Source organism: Penicillium daleae (assembly GCF_028827525.1).
Source record: "Penicillium daleae strain IBT 16125 chromosome Unknown utg000002l_segment0_segment0, whole genome shotgun sequence".
NCBI lineage: Eukaryota > Fungi > Ascomycota > Eurotiomycetes > Eurotiales > Aspergillaceae > Penicillium > Penicillium daleae.
Genome location: NW_026623150.1, coordinates 6,551,252 through 6,568,796, shown reverse-complemented (window position 1 = coordinate 6,568,796; position 17,545 = coordinate 6,551,252). Strand labels below are relative to the sequence as shown.

General features: G+C 51.7%; 4 protein-coding genes across 4 annotated transcripts; 2 read left to right on the top strand and 2 right to left on the bottom strand.

Moving 5' to 3' along the window:
* Window positions 1-3,158: 3,158 nt before the first annotated feature.
* On the bottom strand, window positions 3,159-5,384 carry N7458_003246 (uncharacterized protein; the record flags this gene model as incomplete). The annotated part of the gene is made up of 1 exon (XM_056906629.1): window positions 3,159-5,384. The coding sequence occupies one exon, from the start codon at window positions 5,382-5,384 to the stop codon at window positions 3,159-3,161; it is 2,226 nt and encodes a 741-aa protein (XP_056770736.1).
* Window positions 5,385-8,531: 3,147 nt separating this feature from the next.
* N7458_003245 (uncharacterized protein) lies at window positions 8,532-8,861 on the top strand (the record flags this gene model as incomplete). The annotated part of the gene is made up of 1 exon (XM_056906628.1): window positions 8,532-8,861. One exon carries the CDS (start codon window positions 8,532-8,534, stop codon window positions 8,859-8,861), a length of 330 nt encoding a protein of 109 aa, XP_056770735.1.
* A 788-nt stretch (window positions 8,862-9,649) lies between these two features.
* N7458_003244 (DHHC family palmitoyltransferase) lies at window positions 9,650-11,235 on the bottom strand (the record flags this gene model as incomplete). Its single annotated transcript, XM_056906627.1, has 5 exons — window positions 9,650-10,205; window positions 10,261-10,301; window positions 10,352-10,475; window positions 10,533-11,043; window positions 11,124-11,235. 5 exons carry the CDS (start codon window positions 11,233-11,235, stop codon window positions 9,650-9,652), a joined length of 1,344 nt encoding a protein of 447 aa, XP_056770734.1.
* A 2,157-nt stretch (window positions 11,236-13,392) lies between these two features.
* Window positions 13,393-13,845, top strand: N7458_003243 (uncharacterized protein; the record flags this gene model as incomplete). The annotated part of the gene is made up of 1 exon (XM_056906626.1): window positions 13,393-13,845. One exon carries the CDS (start codon window positions 13,393-13,395, stop codon window positions 13,843-13,845), a length of 453 nt encoding a protein of 150 aa, XP_056770733.1.
* Between the last annotated feature and the right edge of the window lie 3,700 nt (window positions 13,846-17,545).

The following is a 17,545-nucleotide window of genomic DNA, read 5'->3' as shown; positions in this document are numbered from 1 at the left end:
GACATAATTCATAGATACCTTGCTGTCCCTGTCCAGCGTACATTTTGTACAGTACATTCCGAGCAGCTCGTGAACACACTGGTAAGCTACAAGATCGAAAATTTGAAACCAGTATACGCAAGTACAGTCGCGAGGACACATGGTCGTACAGAAGTTGTACAGGAATCCGAACACGTACAGCGCAAACTTGATTGACTGCCCGAAAGTCAAAATAGATTAGATTTCAAGGCCATCGCTCCACCGCTCCAGTCGGCGCATTATTAATATCGAACGGAAGACGAAAGCCGTTGTCAATGACACCATCAAGGGCTGACGGGCTAAAAAGCAAAAGCGCTAATCAAACCGGCAGTCACAACTCGCCGACGTCAAGATAGCGGACGCAGGGGAGGGGAAAAAGAACTGCCCAGCGAACCACAAGCACGCAGATGCATCGTTGTTGTCGATCCTTCGACGATTTCGGGGCCGGAGCCACACTTTCACAAGAACTTGATTTGGATACGCACCTATGAGGTCGGCTGAGGAGATGGACAAACGCGATCTTTCAATCCTCATTGGTGCGCCGCCTTATACTACTGTACCAACAGATCGGGGCTGCCATCTCTGACAGGACATACTTCGTCCTACGTACTCCATGCTCCGCAAAGAGGGAGGGGCGATCTTTCCTGGTGCGGCAGATATGGCTCCACCTCCATAAAACGGAGCAAACCTCCGACAAGTGACGAGCATTTGCCGTTAATAAAGCGAGGCCGCAAACCGGAATTCAACTGCCCAATATCTATATCAAACAAGTCTCCGATGTCCCATTCAAGAGTTCATCTGACTATCTGCCTGTGTCTAAAAGGAACGGCTCCTCAAAATTAACACAAGCATTAATCTCACACTACAGTACTTGATTACACCCTGCTCTGTTACAATTTTGTTACGGTAGTTACAGCAAATAGGAGCGCGCATCAGGTCATTCCATTGGGTCCCTGGTGAGATAATAGCGGAGCCCCAGGTACGAAGCTTGCAACGTCTACTCGTGGACATGACTCGCGCGACTGCAACCCCGGGGCGGGCACAGTTGCAAATGGAGGAGACTGTAGACGATTAGGTTAGGTTGTCAAGTCGCGCAGATAATCACAAGCCAGAAGAATCCGTCAACCACAATCGAGGCCGATCATGCCGGGGTCAACTCAACGCGTCCATATTGATTTGCTCAGCTAACTAGCCAAGTCGCTAGTAGTCAGCCGGGAGAGTTCGTAGGAAAATTGAAAGACGATATGTAGTTAGGCTAATCTGTACCTGAGCTATCGTTACCTGCAGCAAGTACATGTGAAGTCAATACCCAATTTTTCCAGACTCAATGTTACTCTTCTTCTTAGAGAAACTATTAGTAGATAACAAGGGTTCAGCATGAGAAGTAAGGCCGCTATAAATCATCGCTTAGGGAGAATTAGACAGCATGTGAAGGGATTGGGAAGACAGCTGTTCTGAGTCTTTGTACGGCGTTAATGTTGACGCTATCTCCAAGTAGAATATCAAGTAAAGCGCCTATGCTACTTCCTTGTAATCGCGGGGGTTTGCCTTGCTGTTCTAGTATAGTAACCCAGGACCCAATGACTACAGGAATGTAGCTATGACCTCTGACTTGGTCGGTAACTACTACTTAGCACCACCCCATCCAACGAACAACTACCTGATAAAGCCATCATGTTTCAGCTTCAGGCAACCGCATCACCCCTACGAACTAGACAAGGATAATATACATCCCTACTTAACTCGACGATCACATTCAGATTCAGACCACTTCAGTCACTCCTCCATTACTGTACCTATGCAGCCCCTTATATTACCCAGTCAAGGAAAGCAATTTAACCAAGTCGATAGACCTGCACTAGGTAATCTGTAGCTAAATAGAATCCCCTCGACCACTAACCCATTAGCACCGGCATCAACCGACAAAATGTTTGCTCCCACACGTCTGTGGCGCTTGTGGACCATTCAGAACGTGCAGCCAGGCTTACCCCCTCGTGTGACGGTTCCGTATTCTCCTTCCTTCTTGACGCTTGTCAAGCCATCGCCTACCCTTTCGGTACAGGCTGGCCTGTGTTTAATTACTTTTTGCTCTTGCTTGCGGTGATCTTCCTTTTTGGATACACAACCGCTAGTGTATTCGTTTTATACATACAGTATAACATACGAGGCGCCATTTTCCTATGGCTGGCTAATCTTTATTTATGTATGGGTAGTTCTCGGAGCCCAGGGGGCTAAATAAGGATGTTGCAGGTGAGGGATGACTGTCCTGGGAGATTATAGAGGGATATTTCTAATGTTTATCTTGCACGGTCTTCTAGGCAAGTGAGTCATAGCTTATCTTGTCATGATGTTTCGACATTGAGGAAGGGACGATGAAAACGTGACCTGGATTTCTTAGTATAGTCCAGCCTTTGTGATGTATAATCACCATCTGATACTCTTCTACATACAATTATCATACCTGCAGACAAGTCTAAGGTGGGTCGGCATGGTATCAAGGTTGTCTTCGCAAATGCTGATGTCCATGCAGATGATGGTAGTACAAGAGCTAAACAGACACCCACTCGAGATTTGGACACTCCTGCCTAGGCATGAACTGTACCAATAATAAGAAAACGTACAAAGGCTGACTGGTCGTTTCAAAACCGTCTTTTTCTGAGAAACATAGATAGATCTAGAAGTAAAACACAAGAACGGCAATGTATTGGCTCGAGATACTTGTCTCTCCATCTCAAACGGAGAGACAGCGCCTCGAGCGTGCAAATGCAAATGCAAATGTAAATGTGCTGCGAGGGTACGTATTCTATCAACATAAAATTGACGTGGACGCAAGTAAGCGGCGTGGTGTAGCGTACAAGGGGGGACATGACATGACATGAAAAATGAAGGGAGTACAAGAGGGTGCAGACATGAACCAGCCAAACAAGCTGGGAAATCAGGAGGCCCTGCGGCGGGGGCGGCGATACCATGAGCATAATGGTTTGATATGAGGCTGGGAGATCTACCAAGCTAGCTCCGAACCAAGACCTTCTGTAGTTGAGGAAAAAAAGACCGCGGGGCAAGAGTGCAGGCATCGTGGCGCCGGCCCCAAGGCTCCTTGTCCGACGCAGGAGATCATGCAGTTTTACAGAATGAGGCCGCTACACCTGGACGGCGGATGGGCGCTCGGGTAGCGGCGGCGAGTTACTTGCAGGACGAGACCGCATGGGCAGAGACGTGTTCGCATCGGGGACGGGGGGTGCCTCGATCTTCAGCGGCTCGTCCGAGCTCTCGTCCTCGTCATCGCTGGAGGACTCTGCGCCCCGCCGGCCATGGCGCTGGTCTTCTTCTCTGCGCTGGCGCTTGTCGCGCACGTATTCCTCGCGGCGGGCATCTGAAGAAAAGTAAGTGTCTGTCTCATTGAAGCCTATCGCCGTTGTGTGGAATTGAAAGAGCTTACGTCTGACCTCCTGCGTCTTCAAAGCATATGCCTGAATCTCCTCCTTGGTGAGGACCCGCAGCACGATCACAAACTCCGGTCGCTCCTCGTATCGCTCGTTGCCTGCCTCCAATGCGGCGGGGTTGACTAGTCGCCGGTCGATCTTGGTCCATCGCGCCGTGGGTGGAATGCCATTTTTGTTGGCATCTTTCAATGGAGCCACACCTTCTCTTATCGGGTTTGGCTCCTCGGGGAAGGCCTTCTTGGGAGGCTTGAGGATACTCTTTGGCGCGGGCTGCTCTGGCTCTTTGGTGGCAGGGGGCTCAACAGTGATCGGCTTGCGGACCTCCTCCCGTTGGTCAAGGAATGGAGAGCTTCGCGAATCCGTGGAGCGCGCATCTTCGGTCGGTCGCCGTGAACGGGACCGATGTTGCGACCGGTCTCGCGGGGGACGTCTGCCCAGATGGTCATCAGCACTGCTGGTGTCGGTGCTGCTATGTCGACTTCGATGTGGTGCCGCAGCAGGCTCACGCCGGTACTTGTGAAGGTCCTCGTCGTCCGTGTAAACATCCGTGTCGCTGCCTGAGCGGCGGCTGCTTCGTCTCCGCGAATGCCTCCGTCGACGGAGGGCATCGCTGGGCTCTAGGTATAGCTGCTTGCTCCGCCCCGAATTGGAGGGGCCACTCTCGGCGAGATCCCTAGACGAGGGTTGAGCGGAATCGTACTCACGCTCGGCCTCGCGGCGTCGGTGGCGGCGTCTGCCGGGTCGGTGATGCTCCAAGTCTGAAGCATCCGAGAAGCCACCCAGTGCAGCTGTGCCGAGGCCGGCGATAGCCAAAGCCCTGTCACCAACACCGTTGTGTAGTCGCGGAGATCGGTCATCTACATGTCGCCGGACGTCGTCGCGGTGTGATCTGCGGTGGGTATCGCTGTGATAATCACCGTCAGACTCATGGGGCAATGCAACCAAGGCACGATCGTGTCCAACAATTGCGCTGGTTCTAGATGTATCCCGGTAGTCATCAAACCCGCGAGCAGAGCTTCGAGGCCGACCGTCACGGTCTATCCTGTCCAGACCCCAAGATGTAGGAGGAGGCCCGTGGTGGCGGTGGTCCTTGCTGCGCGCCAACCATTGAGGGTGTTCCTCGGCAAGATTCACACTCATAGGCCGGTCAATGGACGTCCGACCAGAGGGATGGCGCGGCCTAACAACGGGATAGTCTCCGGACAAGTCTCGTCTTGCTTCTTCCCCTGGACACGTGTACGAATAGGCATCGTAGTTGTCAATGTTATAGCCCTTTTTGGGTCCGTCATACGGTGGATGTCGCCGCTGACCAGCCGGTGGGTGAACCCGGTATGCGCCATGATGGACACCGGTTCGGTGTCTCGAAGGATCGCGCATTTCTAGCCGACCAGTGTCACTGGCATAGTCGGTGCTATACACTCGACGGTGACCAGAGCCATGACGGGAAGAGGAGGAGGGAACCGCGATGCGTGAAGAGTCTATGGGAAGAGGACTGGGGGAGCGATGGCCACGGCCTGAGCTGACGACCGGGCGAAGATGTGATGACGAGGATGACGGTACAGCCAATCGACCAGGAGCGTCGTAGATATCTGTCGCCGATGCGGTGTGGCTTCTGTGCCTGGTTTGCGGCTGGATGGCATACTCGGTTCGCTTCTTTGTTGAATGGCCAGGATCACGATATTTCTGTGTAGACAAGGGCTGGACATCGATTGAGGCCAGGTGTCGAGGGTGCTGGCGGTATGTGCTGGTATAACCCACGTCCGAGGGGTAATAGTAATCATCGTAATCGTGTCGACTTCGGGGTGCCTCATGCGGATCCAGAGAAGAGCCCAGCTGGACCATGGCAGTCGAGGCCCGTGGACCAGCGTGATGGTGACGACCGCCGCCAGGCGAGAGGCCACGGAAATGACTCGAGAACCCCATCGTATTTGCAGAGTGACACCAGACACAAACCCAAAAGCTCGAAGCGACCAGCGCCGAAGCTGAAATTGAATGTTTGCGAGGTCAGGCAGAGATCGTGTGTGAGTGCTGTACGGTCGGCGTTAGAAGGGGGGCAACATCTTCGATATGACAGCCGCCACGAGGCGAGACAGAGAGAGAAAACCTACCGAGCGCGTGGTAGGTGACAACTTTGATCCGTCCCTGATCTGGAAGTATATCCCTTGATACCAGAAAAAGAGAGGAGAAAAAAGCAAGCAGCGAGCCGATTCGGGGGTGATGATAAACAAATTCACCACGGGGAGCTCAGGAAATTGAAAGGGGCTGATGGATCAATTCGACACCGGGCCCGAAGACAGTGGGGATGTGGCGGAACCCAACTGGATGCCCAAAGATGAGGGCAAAAAGTGTGTGAAACGAAGAGAAAGTGAAGAGAAAAGAAGGTCGGGGCAGGTCAGCTTCGCGGAATGACGCAAAAGTGGGCTCTCACGGGAGGTCAGTGATGGTCAGTGACTCGCCGAGGGATCCAGTGACAAGCCCTACCTACGCCTACCACCAGGTTCCAGGGCTGTATGGATTACTGTACTTTCCCCCCACCTTCCACTCCTGCAGCCCCGTTGGCCTTGTTGACCAATTACTGTGGACTTGGCTAGGTTGTTTTCTGGGATTCTACAATTCCTCAGAGGCTGTCCCCTAAGTACTCTGTGGGCCGAACACTATCGCTCCGACTGACTGCTTGCAGATGTGGGTATATCTCTTCTTGGCCTCGCTGCCTCTGTTCCTCTCGCCGTCCAGCGTTATTCCGACACTCGGGGCTACTAGATCATAGTCGGACGGCCCAACGGCAGATAGCCCCGTCATGTCGTGCAGCATTGAAGCATTCAAAACATTCGAAAAAAAACCTCCTGGAAAAGCCTTTGCAAAGCGGGTTATCGGCGGGATGATCCGTGGACAAGGAATGTTTGGAACATCTGGAGCCGCATCTGAAACCATGGATCACAGTCCTTCTGCAGTGTGGAATCTGTGGATGGCTGGAGGACCGAGAAATTCAACGGCCCCTCCTCCCGATGCCCCCCTTCTTCAACCCAGCAATCCTCTTACCGACATCCCACTAGGGCGTTCCCCTCCTCCGCCCTGCAAAGCGCCCATCTCCCGGCGGTCAGTTGCGGCTCTGAGGGGCACTGCGAGGGGCTGAGGTGGGCTTAGGGGCTCCACATACCCTCCACTGTAATTGCGCCCGGGTTGCGGCGGGGCGATGTCCATTCAGAATCGCCCTACATGATCATCATCATGTCCTGAGATCGAGTCGAGCAATCGGATTGAAAGCATGGCCCCTCGGTTATGAAACAGATCACACGGCAAGATTGCAACCTACTAGAATGGGACGATCAGAGGCCATTCCCAGGTCTTTGCCGCGGTCTTCAAACAACCGGACGGACAAAATTGAACATGACGGGGATATGCAAGTGAAGGCAGAGCTCGGCCTTATCCCACAAATGCCTGATCATCTAAGCAGTACTTTTAAGCAAGCTCGTCGAGTACTGTATAATGCTAACCACAGTGCTACTTCTAGTTGCCTTAATCTTGCGCCTGCACAGCCACGCAAAGTAAGGCGATTGATCACCTTACCTCATCTTCCTGGGTTAAGGAGCCCACTCCCCCGAATCGCAAAACAATTCCATGACTCGCATTGCAACGATTCCCCCTCACTGGATCCTTTCCGCACTGCTCAAAACCACAACCTCCGCCCTGCCCTCATTGGCCCGAGCTTGGTATCATTATTCTTTAACCCTGGTCAATTTCATCCCAAACTTGCTTCATGATGGTCCAGTCCCGATGGAGCACATCACTCCTCTACACTTTAGCACACTGCCCCTCGAGAATTCTCCGAGAATTCTCGTAGCATACCAATCTCCACTCTCCCATCCACGCCCGTCCCGCCTCCCCTTCTGCCCGCCCTGTCACAAGAAACACCCTCAACCCACCTTGCGGACCACTGCCCTCCTTGAAACAGGGCAGCTGGCTGGGCCTCCGGAACCCAAACCGCGAGGCAACCGGCTTTTCAACCCGTCCCCATCGACATTGAGGAGAAGGTTAAGGAAGGATTAGCCTCGGGACGGGGGCTTAGCCTTCGATTCACCCGTTGTCAATCTTCAATAAACGCCCCTCCAACCCCGAGGCACTGCACCCCATGCGAGCCCAGCAACACCCACGAGAAAAGCTTCATGCCTCACTTCCAGTCGGACATGGTTTGACACTCGTTTCACAGGGTTCAAGACCCGCTAGCTGTCCTGCCCTGACGAGGCACTATAGCCCACGAGGGCGCCGGGTGCAGACTCGTTCGGGTGACAGACACAGCTCAACCCGGGACTACGCAGTGCTGGCTCGAGCGAGCTTACCATTGGATGATTCCGGAGCATCTCCCAAGCTTCACTCTACCCACGAGCAAACCCGTGACTCAGCATAGTTCGGAGCTCGCCGATATATCGCTGTCCCAGCGCCCAGGTAAACGGCAGACTCTGGATGCGTCGACGAAGCAACCGTTCTGTTCCTGGGTGCGGGCGTGGGTAGAAGGGAGCTGTACAGCCGTGGGACTCTGGCAATTCTGCCTGCAAAATCGGGGACCCCGGATGGATGGGCGATGACCAGCTTCACCAGCGCTGGGGGTTACTGGTTCTGATATGTCGAGAATGGGGAGGGTTTGGTCTTTATTTTTGCATCCGCCCTCGCCCTAGCCCTAAGTCGTGGGTTTGTACTGCCTCGTTGGGCAGTGGTTATGGCTGTGGACCTGTTGTGGCAGATGAACATTGGCCTGCAATGTGATATGCGGTGAGGAGGGTGAAGGTGAGGGTTCGGCGATGTTTGTGAAGGAAGTCCTCTTTAAAAGGGGATCTCTTTGAGGTGAGGAGTTCTCCTTATTCTCATCATCATCATCTCAGCATTTCAGTTTCGATACAAGATCCAGCATCAGCATTGTCACAGACAACAAGCAGATACTGTTCAATCGCAGATATCTTTTATCTTCACATTGAGCGATTTATATCTACAATTTACAATCACACTCTCGAATTGAGTTCCATCGTTCCCCTCTCAAAGCATCTCCAACTGAACCATCGATCACACGACACCACAATGTCCTCGTACAAACTGTCTCTGTTCACCTCATTCAAATCAGCCACGCCCCACCGGTTGGAAGAAACCCCAACCCCATTCTCCTACCGAGTCCAGGCCATCACCGCATACACCAACACCAATGGCGCTTCCCTCGCCCTCCCGCCAATCCAGCCCCTCTACGGCGCAACACCAACTAGCTATTCCGGCAGTGGCGTGCCCGTTGCGAATGCCACTTGGTGGAATTGCTGCCGCTGCAAGAACATGGTGAACCCCGACCTGGCACCAGAAGATCGATGCCCGATCTGTGAGCACACTAAGTGTGTGGACTGTCGTGCCGTTGTTGTTTGATCTTCTTGCTTGGGGTTTGGGCTCTCCCTGGTTTTTGGGAGTGGCTTGGCGCTTTGGCTTAGATTGGCATGGGCATGGGCATAGACACTCAAGTTTGTGTTTGGGTTAGACCGGTATGGGCATGGTTGGGGGCGTTGGCACTACAGCTGGGGTAGGAGTCTGGGTTATTCAAGGCTATGATTCTTTATATTCCAGCCGTTCAGTCATAAACGTTCATGATTTAGATGGTGTTCTGGTCAAGTGTCAATGTTAGGATCTTTGGACTTGGACTTGACACATTTCGGGTACATTCTTTCCTTGGGTCAATTTATTCACTCGGTCATACGCTCCTTTACATCTCCTTTGTGATTCTGTACTTTAGTTCTTGTTCTCATTATACATAAGAGGAACAATGAGGCTATTACACTCGTTGATATTTCATAAAGGAATTCAGCTACATTCCTCTCTTTGCTCAATCAAGACCAGAAATGTTTTTGTCCGTTAAAAGGATGTAGTCAATCCCTCACCCCTGTGGCTGATTCTAATAGCTGTCGGGTTATAACTTTATGAATGTAGCCTACTAATAACTACGAGTTGCCACTTGAGCCAAACTCAGCCCTACGCGTGGGGCCAAGTTGGCTTGCATGGGCGGCAAAGCTCTGGACTTGACTTGCTCCCTTCCAGTTTGGGAGTCGTGCATAAAGCCAGTGGGGCCGAGGGCTTCAAGTGGTCCATTACATGATTGTCTACCAACACGCAAACAAAGTCATAATGAATAATTAGTAGTCTATTTCTGAATCCAACGCAGATCACGTTCTATCTTTACCGCGGCGACCCCGCCTCGCAGGCGCAGATTGGGCCGCCCCATTCCCGGATTCTGGCGCGGGGGCTGGAATCAATCCGGCTTCCTGCTTTAGTCGAGTCACGACGGGCCCTAAGGCAAAAGCGCTCTCTGAGCTGCTGTGGTCGGCACACGGGCTGTGTTTGAGTGGGAGGAGCCAGTCGCTGATGCTATATCCCATGACCTGTTGCAGGTTCTTGAGGTTGCTGCCAAGGCTGAAGGGGTTTTCGCCTGGGAGGGTGTGGAGGATGGCGAAGACGTGGCGCTCGTCTGTTGATGGGTTGGTCGTTTGGGGTTGGTCGGGTGATGTGGGTGGTTGGAGTGGGTAGGACACCATGCGGAAGGTGGGTGCCCATGGGGAGTCGGTGGCCCATAGTCGGTCCAGAAGGTAGTCTGGGACTCTGATGGCGAGGGTCCAGACGACAGAATGGCGGTTCAGGTTTTCAATGGTGGTCAGATTCAGCATGGCCATTTGGATGGAGCTGAGGGTCATCCCCACGGAGAAGAAACCAAAGAGGCCGCTCCTAGGTATTTGGTCAGTTCGAGAACAGGAACAATTCCATGGCATTAGTTACTCACAGTCCAATGCAAACCGCCCAGTTAGGATTGGCGCCTCCAGTCTTGAAGGATGTCAGTTTCGACCCAGTTTTCAGGTTTGATAGATACTCACGTTGCGCCGGATCTCTGCCGTGTAATATGCAGAGACGATCAGGAGATATCCACAAAAGATGGCAGTGTACACGACGAATTGGATAAAGAATTTGAAGGATGTTTCAGACACCACGCCTCCCACCCTAGGGACTGTCAGCAACTCGGCACCTCATCTCCAGTTTGGAGGCAGAGCAACCTACCAAGGACAGAAATGATCCATCTTGCGCACACATCGATCTACCTCTCGACAGTGGTGCGCTCGATCAGTCTTGAACTGGCAGCAGGATGAACAATATGGTGGTCGACCATCTTCCTGACAGATAAAAACGTCTTTTGTATAGAAGCTCTCCAATCCTAGAGAATCGAGCTGGTATGCCTTGCCTCCCGCGTGATTGTTGATGCCACGTTCCAGATCCACGTCTGCATTTGCATCTGGTTGGTTATTCTTCTCCGCATCTCTCGCTCGCGAGCCGCTCTTGCGCCGCCGGCGCTTTCCATGCTTGTGGCCGGACTCTGTTAATTTGGCCTCGGCGCGCACTCGTTCGGCCCCGAGCGGGAGGTAGCCTGGATTGACCAAGACATTATAAAGGAGTCGAATGTATGTTGAGACGACGACGATTAAAAGGAGATAATAAAGGGCGAGGATCACGGCGCCAGCGCCGACTCGAGGCTTGTGATGGTAGGAATGTAGAGGATGGATGAGATAGTCAACTTTTAGAGTGGACGGGAAGAGTCAGCGCGAGATCTTCACAGCGCCATGGCACAGGCACCAGAAACTCAAAATCACTCACTGCATAAGGTCTTCGTAATGGCGTAAGAAGCGTAGATGAACAGGCCGAGCAGCACGGGCGGGATGATCCTGGAGACCACTAGGTTGACGCGCTTCTGCGCCGCGGTCGCCATGAGGGAAGAATTATTCTGCCTCGCGATCGTAGGAATACATGAAGGCAAAACAATAACGATGCGGAAGAAAGAGAGGGCGAGACCAGGCAGCGCGATAGCGATGCGACTGGATCTCGGGATGGGGGGAGAGTCAAGGCAGAGAGAGGAACGGGCGATGAGGTCAGGGCGTTTCACTCCTGCCACTGGCAAACTCGGGCCCAATCCGCGGTGGCCGAACCGCCCGACGTAATCACGGGAGCCTCGCCCCGAAGGGCCTGCGTGATTTTGGACCTGCTCTACTTGGCATCTTGAGACTTGGGATCACTAGTGAGTACAGTAGTACAGTGGTAGTTCCGATGGATCAAGTCCAATTCAATTTCAATATGCCGTGGATCCGGGGAACACTCGGCCGGGGCACTCGAACCTGGGGTCCTGCTGCCTGAGCAGAGGAGGAATTGACGAGTATCCAGACTTGATGATCATCCGAGTCATATTTTCCCTCATTATGCCGGGTTAAGATATGGACTTGCCGTTTTCCGAGTGGTTACTGGGAGTATACTTGGCGTTGTCTCGAGCGGGAAACACCTCTGCAGCGATCAAATGGGAATTGGAGATTGGAGGCGGCGTTGGATGCCGAGACTTTGGAAGCTTAAGAAGAACCATTACATTGTATACAGTGTATACAATATGATCAATGTATACAATGTACAGAGTACACAGTACGGAGAGTACAGTCTGGTCGTTGCATGGCAGTGCAGAGGAGAGAAAAAAGAAGGCATTATTGAATATTCAACTCGGGAAACCCCAAAAAGGTCAATCTCGACCCGAATAACCCTCGAATTTACCCTTCAAATGAAGGGTCAAGTAAGGGCGACCAACGAACAGCTTCATTCCATCCGCGATGACTGCACACCTCAGGCTTAGTTAGGCAACAGGGGCTTAGCGCGCCCAGGTGACCGACCGGTGACTCCTCGTTGGAGTCACCGCCCGCAGTTGCCTGTGAAAAGTGGAGATAACGTTCATCTTCTCTGTGTAATGTTCAAGGCGCCAGGCAAGGCATCACCAGGGGGGACAGCTGAAGGGGGGTTCTGGAACGGGGTTGAACGGGTTGTGGATGGGGTTGAAGCCTGGTTGAAGCCAAACCTGAAAATCGCAGACCGCGACTCGGAGTGCCCAAGAGGTGTACCGGCCCATACATTCCTCCTCCGTGTGGTGTCCTTGTTAGACGGTGTGTCCGGGCCAACCTAATGCAGGACATGGAAGGCCCTCAGGATCCATCACGACTTGCAGCGGCTGTCAGGGCACGGTGGAGAAGATGCAGTCTTCGGATTGAGTCAACGCCAAGTACCCAACGAGCTTGTCCCGCTTCAACGTGATGATTCAGGCGCCATACCCATCCGAGCGGAGAGAAAACAGACGCGACTAGCCTGGGGCGATCACTAGTCACCCTTTGGCTAAACCCACCTGGGCGTAGTCGGCCGGGGACTGCTCGAGTCCCTCAGCTAAGGCAGGATCCTCAGGCTGCATCGGCAGAGGAGGAGACTATACGGGGAAAGAAGTACACAGGTACAAAGATACAACCAGGGGGGGGGGGTCTATCACCCCCCGGGTTGATGATGTATACTCTCGAAATTAGACCGCAATTTCGTAAATTATGACGACTCAACAGTGCGGTGGAATTTATCCAAAGTGATTATTTTCTTTTTTGGTTTTGGATGTGGCCCCAAGTCCATACTAACGAGAGACCCGGGTCAAAAAAAAAAGCAGCCCTTACCCGATTGGGGGTCCTCTGGATGCCTGGTCTGCTCGCTGCGGTGGACGAGCCACAATGATGCCTGGAACTCTTCACGTCTGGTCCATCTCTCTGGCTGTCCTTCCTGCTCTTTAATTTGGCACTATTTAACTGTTGCTTTTCCCTGGTCTTGTGTTCATTCAATTCATTCTTCATCCAACATATCCAACAATCCAACATATAACCAACACATCCCACCAAACCTCCTCAATCCACTCATCCGCCTTCATAACTCTATCAATCCTGATCAGTCTTGGGCAACATCTTTAAATCCTTCCAACACAAGGCGCTTTTCTGATCTAATCTTCATCGGCATTCCAACTCCAACTAGACTGCCAACCATTCCATCTGCCTATCCCGCCAGTCAACCACTCTCCCACATCAGCATGGCAACTTTGTGGTACTGCTGCGGCTGCAACTTTGGGCCCTTTGACTCTGACCTCTACGATTCTTGCATCAACTGTGGTCAACGCGCCTGCTCTGAGTGCCCCCGCGAGAAGGTCAATATCAGCAACTACAACCACCCCCACTCCGCCCACGGCTGCCACGAATCCTCGCCATACCCATCGGTCGTTGCTTTCAACACCGCCCACACCGTTGCCCTAGACACCAAGACCATGTCTGCCACAGGGCTCGGAGACCTCCACACCATTCGGTCTCTATCACGGCGAATGCCTTTAAACATGGCCTCGCCGTTCCCTGGCGCAGTCAACTTCTATAGCCAGACTTATATGTATATCTGCTGCAAATGTGGCGATGGGCCCAAGGTCTACAATAACCAGCCAAGATGCGTGTCTTGCGACCATGAGGCCTGTTCGCGCTGCGAGGAGGTCAAGTAAACACCTGGCTGTGTTGGCTGTGTTGGCTGTCTTTGCTGGCGAAGACAGTACTTTGTGATGCCCTTTCATGTCTGCAATGGTAAGAATTGACTCTCTTTGTCTTTTCCGGCTTCGCCTCTGCATTGGAATTGAGTTACTAACTTTTCTATGTTTAGTGACTCCGACTACTGTGATTCCTATTTTTTTGATACTCTGATTTTGAGTTTGATTTTCATGTTTTCCATTTTTTGTGTTTTTGATTGTCAGCATCTTGAGTCTATTTGCGGATTGACTGATTGAGCTTGTTTCATTGGTTTGCTTTTTACATCTTATGCAAGCGGGATGGGAACGATTATGAGCATTGGGCCCGGTGCATTTCATTATTTTATTATTTCATTATTTTCCTCTTTTTTTTGCATCGCTTCATGTTCTGCTATTGTTGCATGTGACGTCTCCATCATTTGTTTGTTTTTCAGCATTTGATTTTTGATCCCCTGTTACGATCTATGTGTTTCAAAGCCAAGACTGTTATTGGTTATTGCAACGATTATTATTAGAGAATAGAGACGCAAGTTTTGACCTGGATATAGTTCTGTTGCTTAAATTAGTTTAGGGCCGCGTGAGTAAGCAGGGCGGGAACGGGAATGATCAGAATGGAAATGGACCCCCCATTTCCACTTGTCTGCCTTGCGCCCAGTCCAATCAAGGACCAGACAATCCGATTCTACTCGAACTCTTCATGATTCAAGACATTCCTCTAAGTTCTGACGTGATTATTCTACTTATTTCCACTCCTTCTTTTTCTCTCCGCTTACTCTATTTGGTCCCCGAAACAAGAACCCCGGGGCGTCTCGTGACTGCGCCATGCAGAGATGGGAGTCATCGAATGAGTCTTCAAATCTGCAAACCCTTAGGAACCCTGCAATTTTCCCTGTTTCCTCACCTGAGCCGCAACGCCCTGGCATGCATCGTTGATTCTTGGCTCCTTTGACAGGGATTATACCGCAGCGTGACTTTGAGCCTCCGAATAATTAGTCCAATGAGAGCCGGTATGCTGATAACCAGGATGTGCTTGGCCCAGTCACGCCCAGCGACCAGGCTAGACTCGGGCTAGGTTCATGCTACCGCTAGGCTGAGGCCTGGGTCTTGTTGCTAACTGGATACTTCCAAGTGCTGGGCGTCTGCCAGTGCCCAGGAAGTTCGGGACTCTGTACCGTCCCTTGACTCTCGTATGGAAGAATACTTCTTGCGAGGGAGACGACAGCCCCCCTAGCCCCACTAGTAGCCAAGCCAGATGCCTCCCCTCCCAAGAAAGCGAAGACCGCTCTTTGGCGTGGTTTTACGCTGCGACAGCCCTATGTGCCTGAGTAAAGAAGCGGTGCGACTAGGTTCATCCTGTTCCCCGCCGAATCCATGGAACGCGAACCATATTCCAGCCCAAAGTATACACAGAGTAGTCTATACATCCTTCATTCCTTCCACTAATGCATGCACACGACAGGTTTTATTCCTTTTTCGACCTATCTTGATACTCGATTCAGTCTAATCCTAATAACTCATCATCGTAAAAAAAAAACATTTCATCACCACCCGTCCACCCTTCATCCACTACCCTCCCCCTTCTCGCCCCCGACCCTCGCGAACCCGCTTGCGCGCGTCTCAGCCCCGCCAAGCGCATTCTCAAACAGAACCCATTCCAATCTCCAATCCACTTCGCGCGCAAATACCGACACCTCGTGCGAATGAACGTATCTCCCCGCCCAGACCAGCATCCACAACCCGATGAGGCTGTGCTGTGCCTGGTGGGGTTTTTATTCTCCGGGTTACGCCCCGGCCATTCGGTCTTGGCTTTAGCCCTGTCACGCAGTATCATGTTCTTAACTTGTTAGGGAACTAGCGAGTCGCGACAGTCGCATGCCCGCCTGGTTGGTCCCGCGGAGACTAAAGAATCACGCTGGAAGATCTAGCGCGCTCCACAGCATCGCCTCAGGCTCCGGTGACGTCGATTGTGTGTGCTAGGAACGGTCGGAGTACTATTATAGCATAGTGACAGACTGTAACTAGTCAAGCTGAACCCGCTAACTAGCCATGGCACTTCGTTTAGTCCGCAACGAGTGATTTAGTTCGTACAGAGCGACTATTCCGGCCAGGCCTCAAGTTCCGATCAAAGACCAGTCCATCCATTCGTCCATTCACCCAATTTTTTCCCGACTTTGCCCTCGGGCGCGACCACGAGACTTGCGCGATATATTAAGGATGGTTTACTAGTCCTCGCGAACATCCCCGAACTACCCCGTTCTCGAACCAGAAAAGTGAGGCATGGACTTCGCGGTTCCCCGGCCCAATGATTTGGTGATCCTGGCTCTGATCCTGATCGGCAGCGATTAAGATCACCCCTTGGCGGATGTCATGCGGTACCTTGCGTTCGGAATTGGCCTGTATGCCTTGAGGGATTTTTGACTCATAGGCTAAATGCTCTGAATGCAGCGTACATATCTCCAAAGTTGGAGATAGAAGGTATTGAGCGGGTTGATGGTCGGGATCTCGGCACCGGATTCTATGAGATTTCCTGTACTCCGCATAATTCGTTGACAGGGGTTTTCGCAAAAGAGGTTAGCGTGCCTGATTGGCATTAGCGTCTCTCTGAGTCTCTCTGTGCATTTTCGTTGCCGTACGTGTGTCTGTGATGTCTCCTTTGTCGTCGCTTCAACTTCTACCCGCTTCAGATTTTGCTCCAGAGTGCTGAATTGAATTTCAATACCTATAGAGAGAGGCTCAAATGGGGTAGAGTGACCAGACAATTCAAGTCCATATCCTTGCTAATTACAGTGACAGTTCAAAAGTCTGAAACCAGGGACCAAGAAAACAGGCCGTCAAAATATGCCTCGATTTTATGTTTTTAACAGATCTTTCTGAATGTCGTTTGAACCCTCTTTCTAGATATTCCCGGCATCTGTGTTTCAACTTGTCTTTCAAAGTATAGCTGATGAGATGGGTTTGAACTTTTTCGGGTGTTGCAAACTTATGGAACACCACTGTACTGCTGTTGTACTGCATTTTTAAGATTCTCACTTGTATAGTGAGATTCTTCGTCTTTATCAATCACGTTTCGACCCAGTCGATACTGGCTATGAGCCGATAGAGGATTTAACTGACTGCCGTATACAATCGCATAATTGCTTTGTCTTATAACAATATCCACTGGCATTGTGTCAGAAGAGACCGGTAAGGATGTTCCAGTAATACGACTCCTCCAGACGCAGCACTGATAAGAATACGTCTCGTGGCATTCTTTGCAGTACGTCCTACTGGTGGTGCGAAACAGCACATACTCGAAAAGGGCTTCGCCACGCAGTTAAAACTGGTCAAGGGACGGTGGCAGCTTCGGACTCCGATATAGTCTTTGGCTTATGTCCCAATTCACGAGTTACAGTGAAGGAATATTGGCGAGCATTTCCCTGGCCATCAAAAGAAGTTCTGGCGAACATACCAGAGACAACGGGAAAGGGAGATCCCGCCGACGCGAATACGACAGATCCTGAAGTCTCATAGCCAGGATTTGCAGGCGAACATGAAGCAGACTCAGGCCACCTCAGAATGCCCAAGAAGGGAACAGGTATTTCTTTATCGCAAGCCCATAATGGTACACACGAAAGGCAGTGGTTTTATGTGGGTTCCCAGGAGATGGGATTGCGCGTATCTCTTAACACGCTCTATCAGC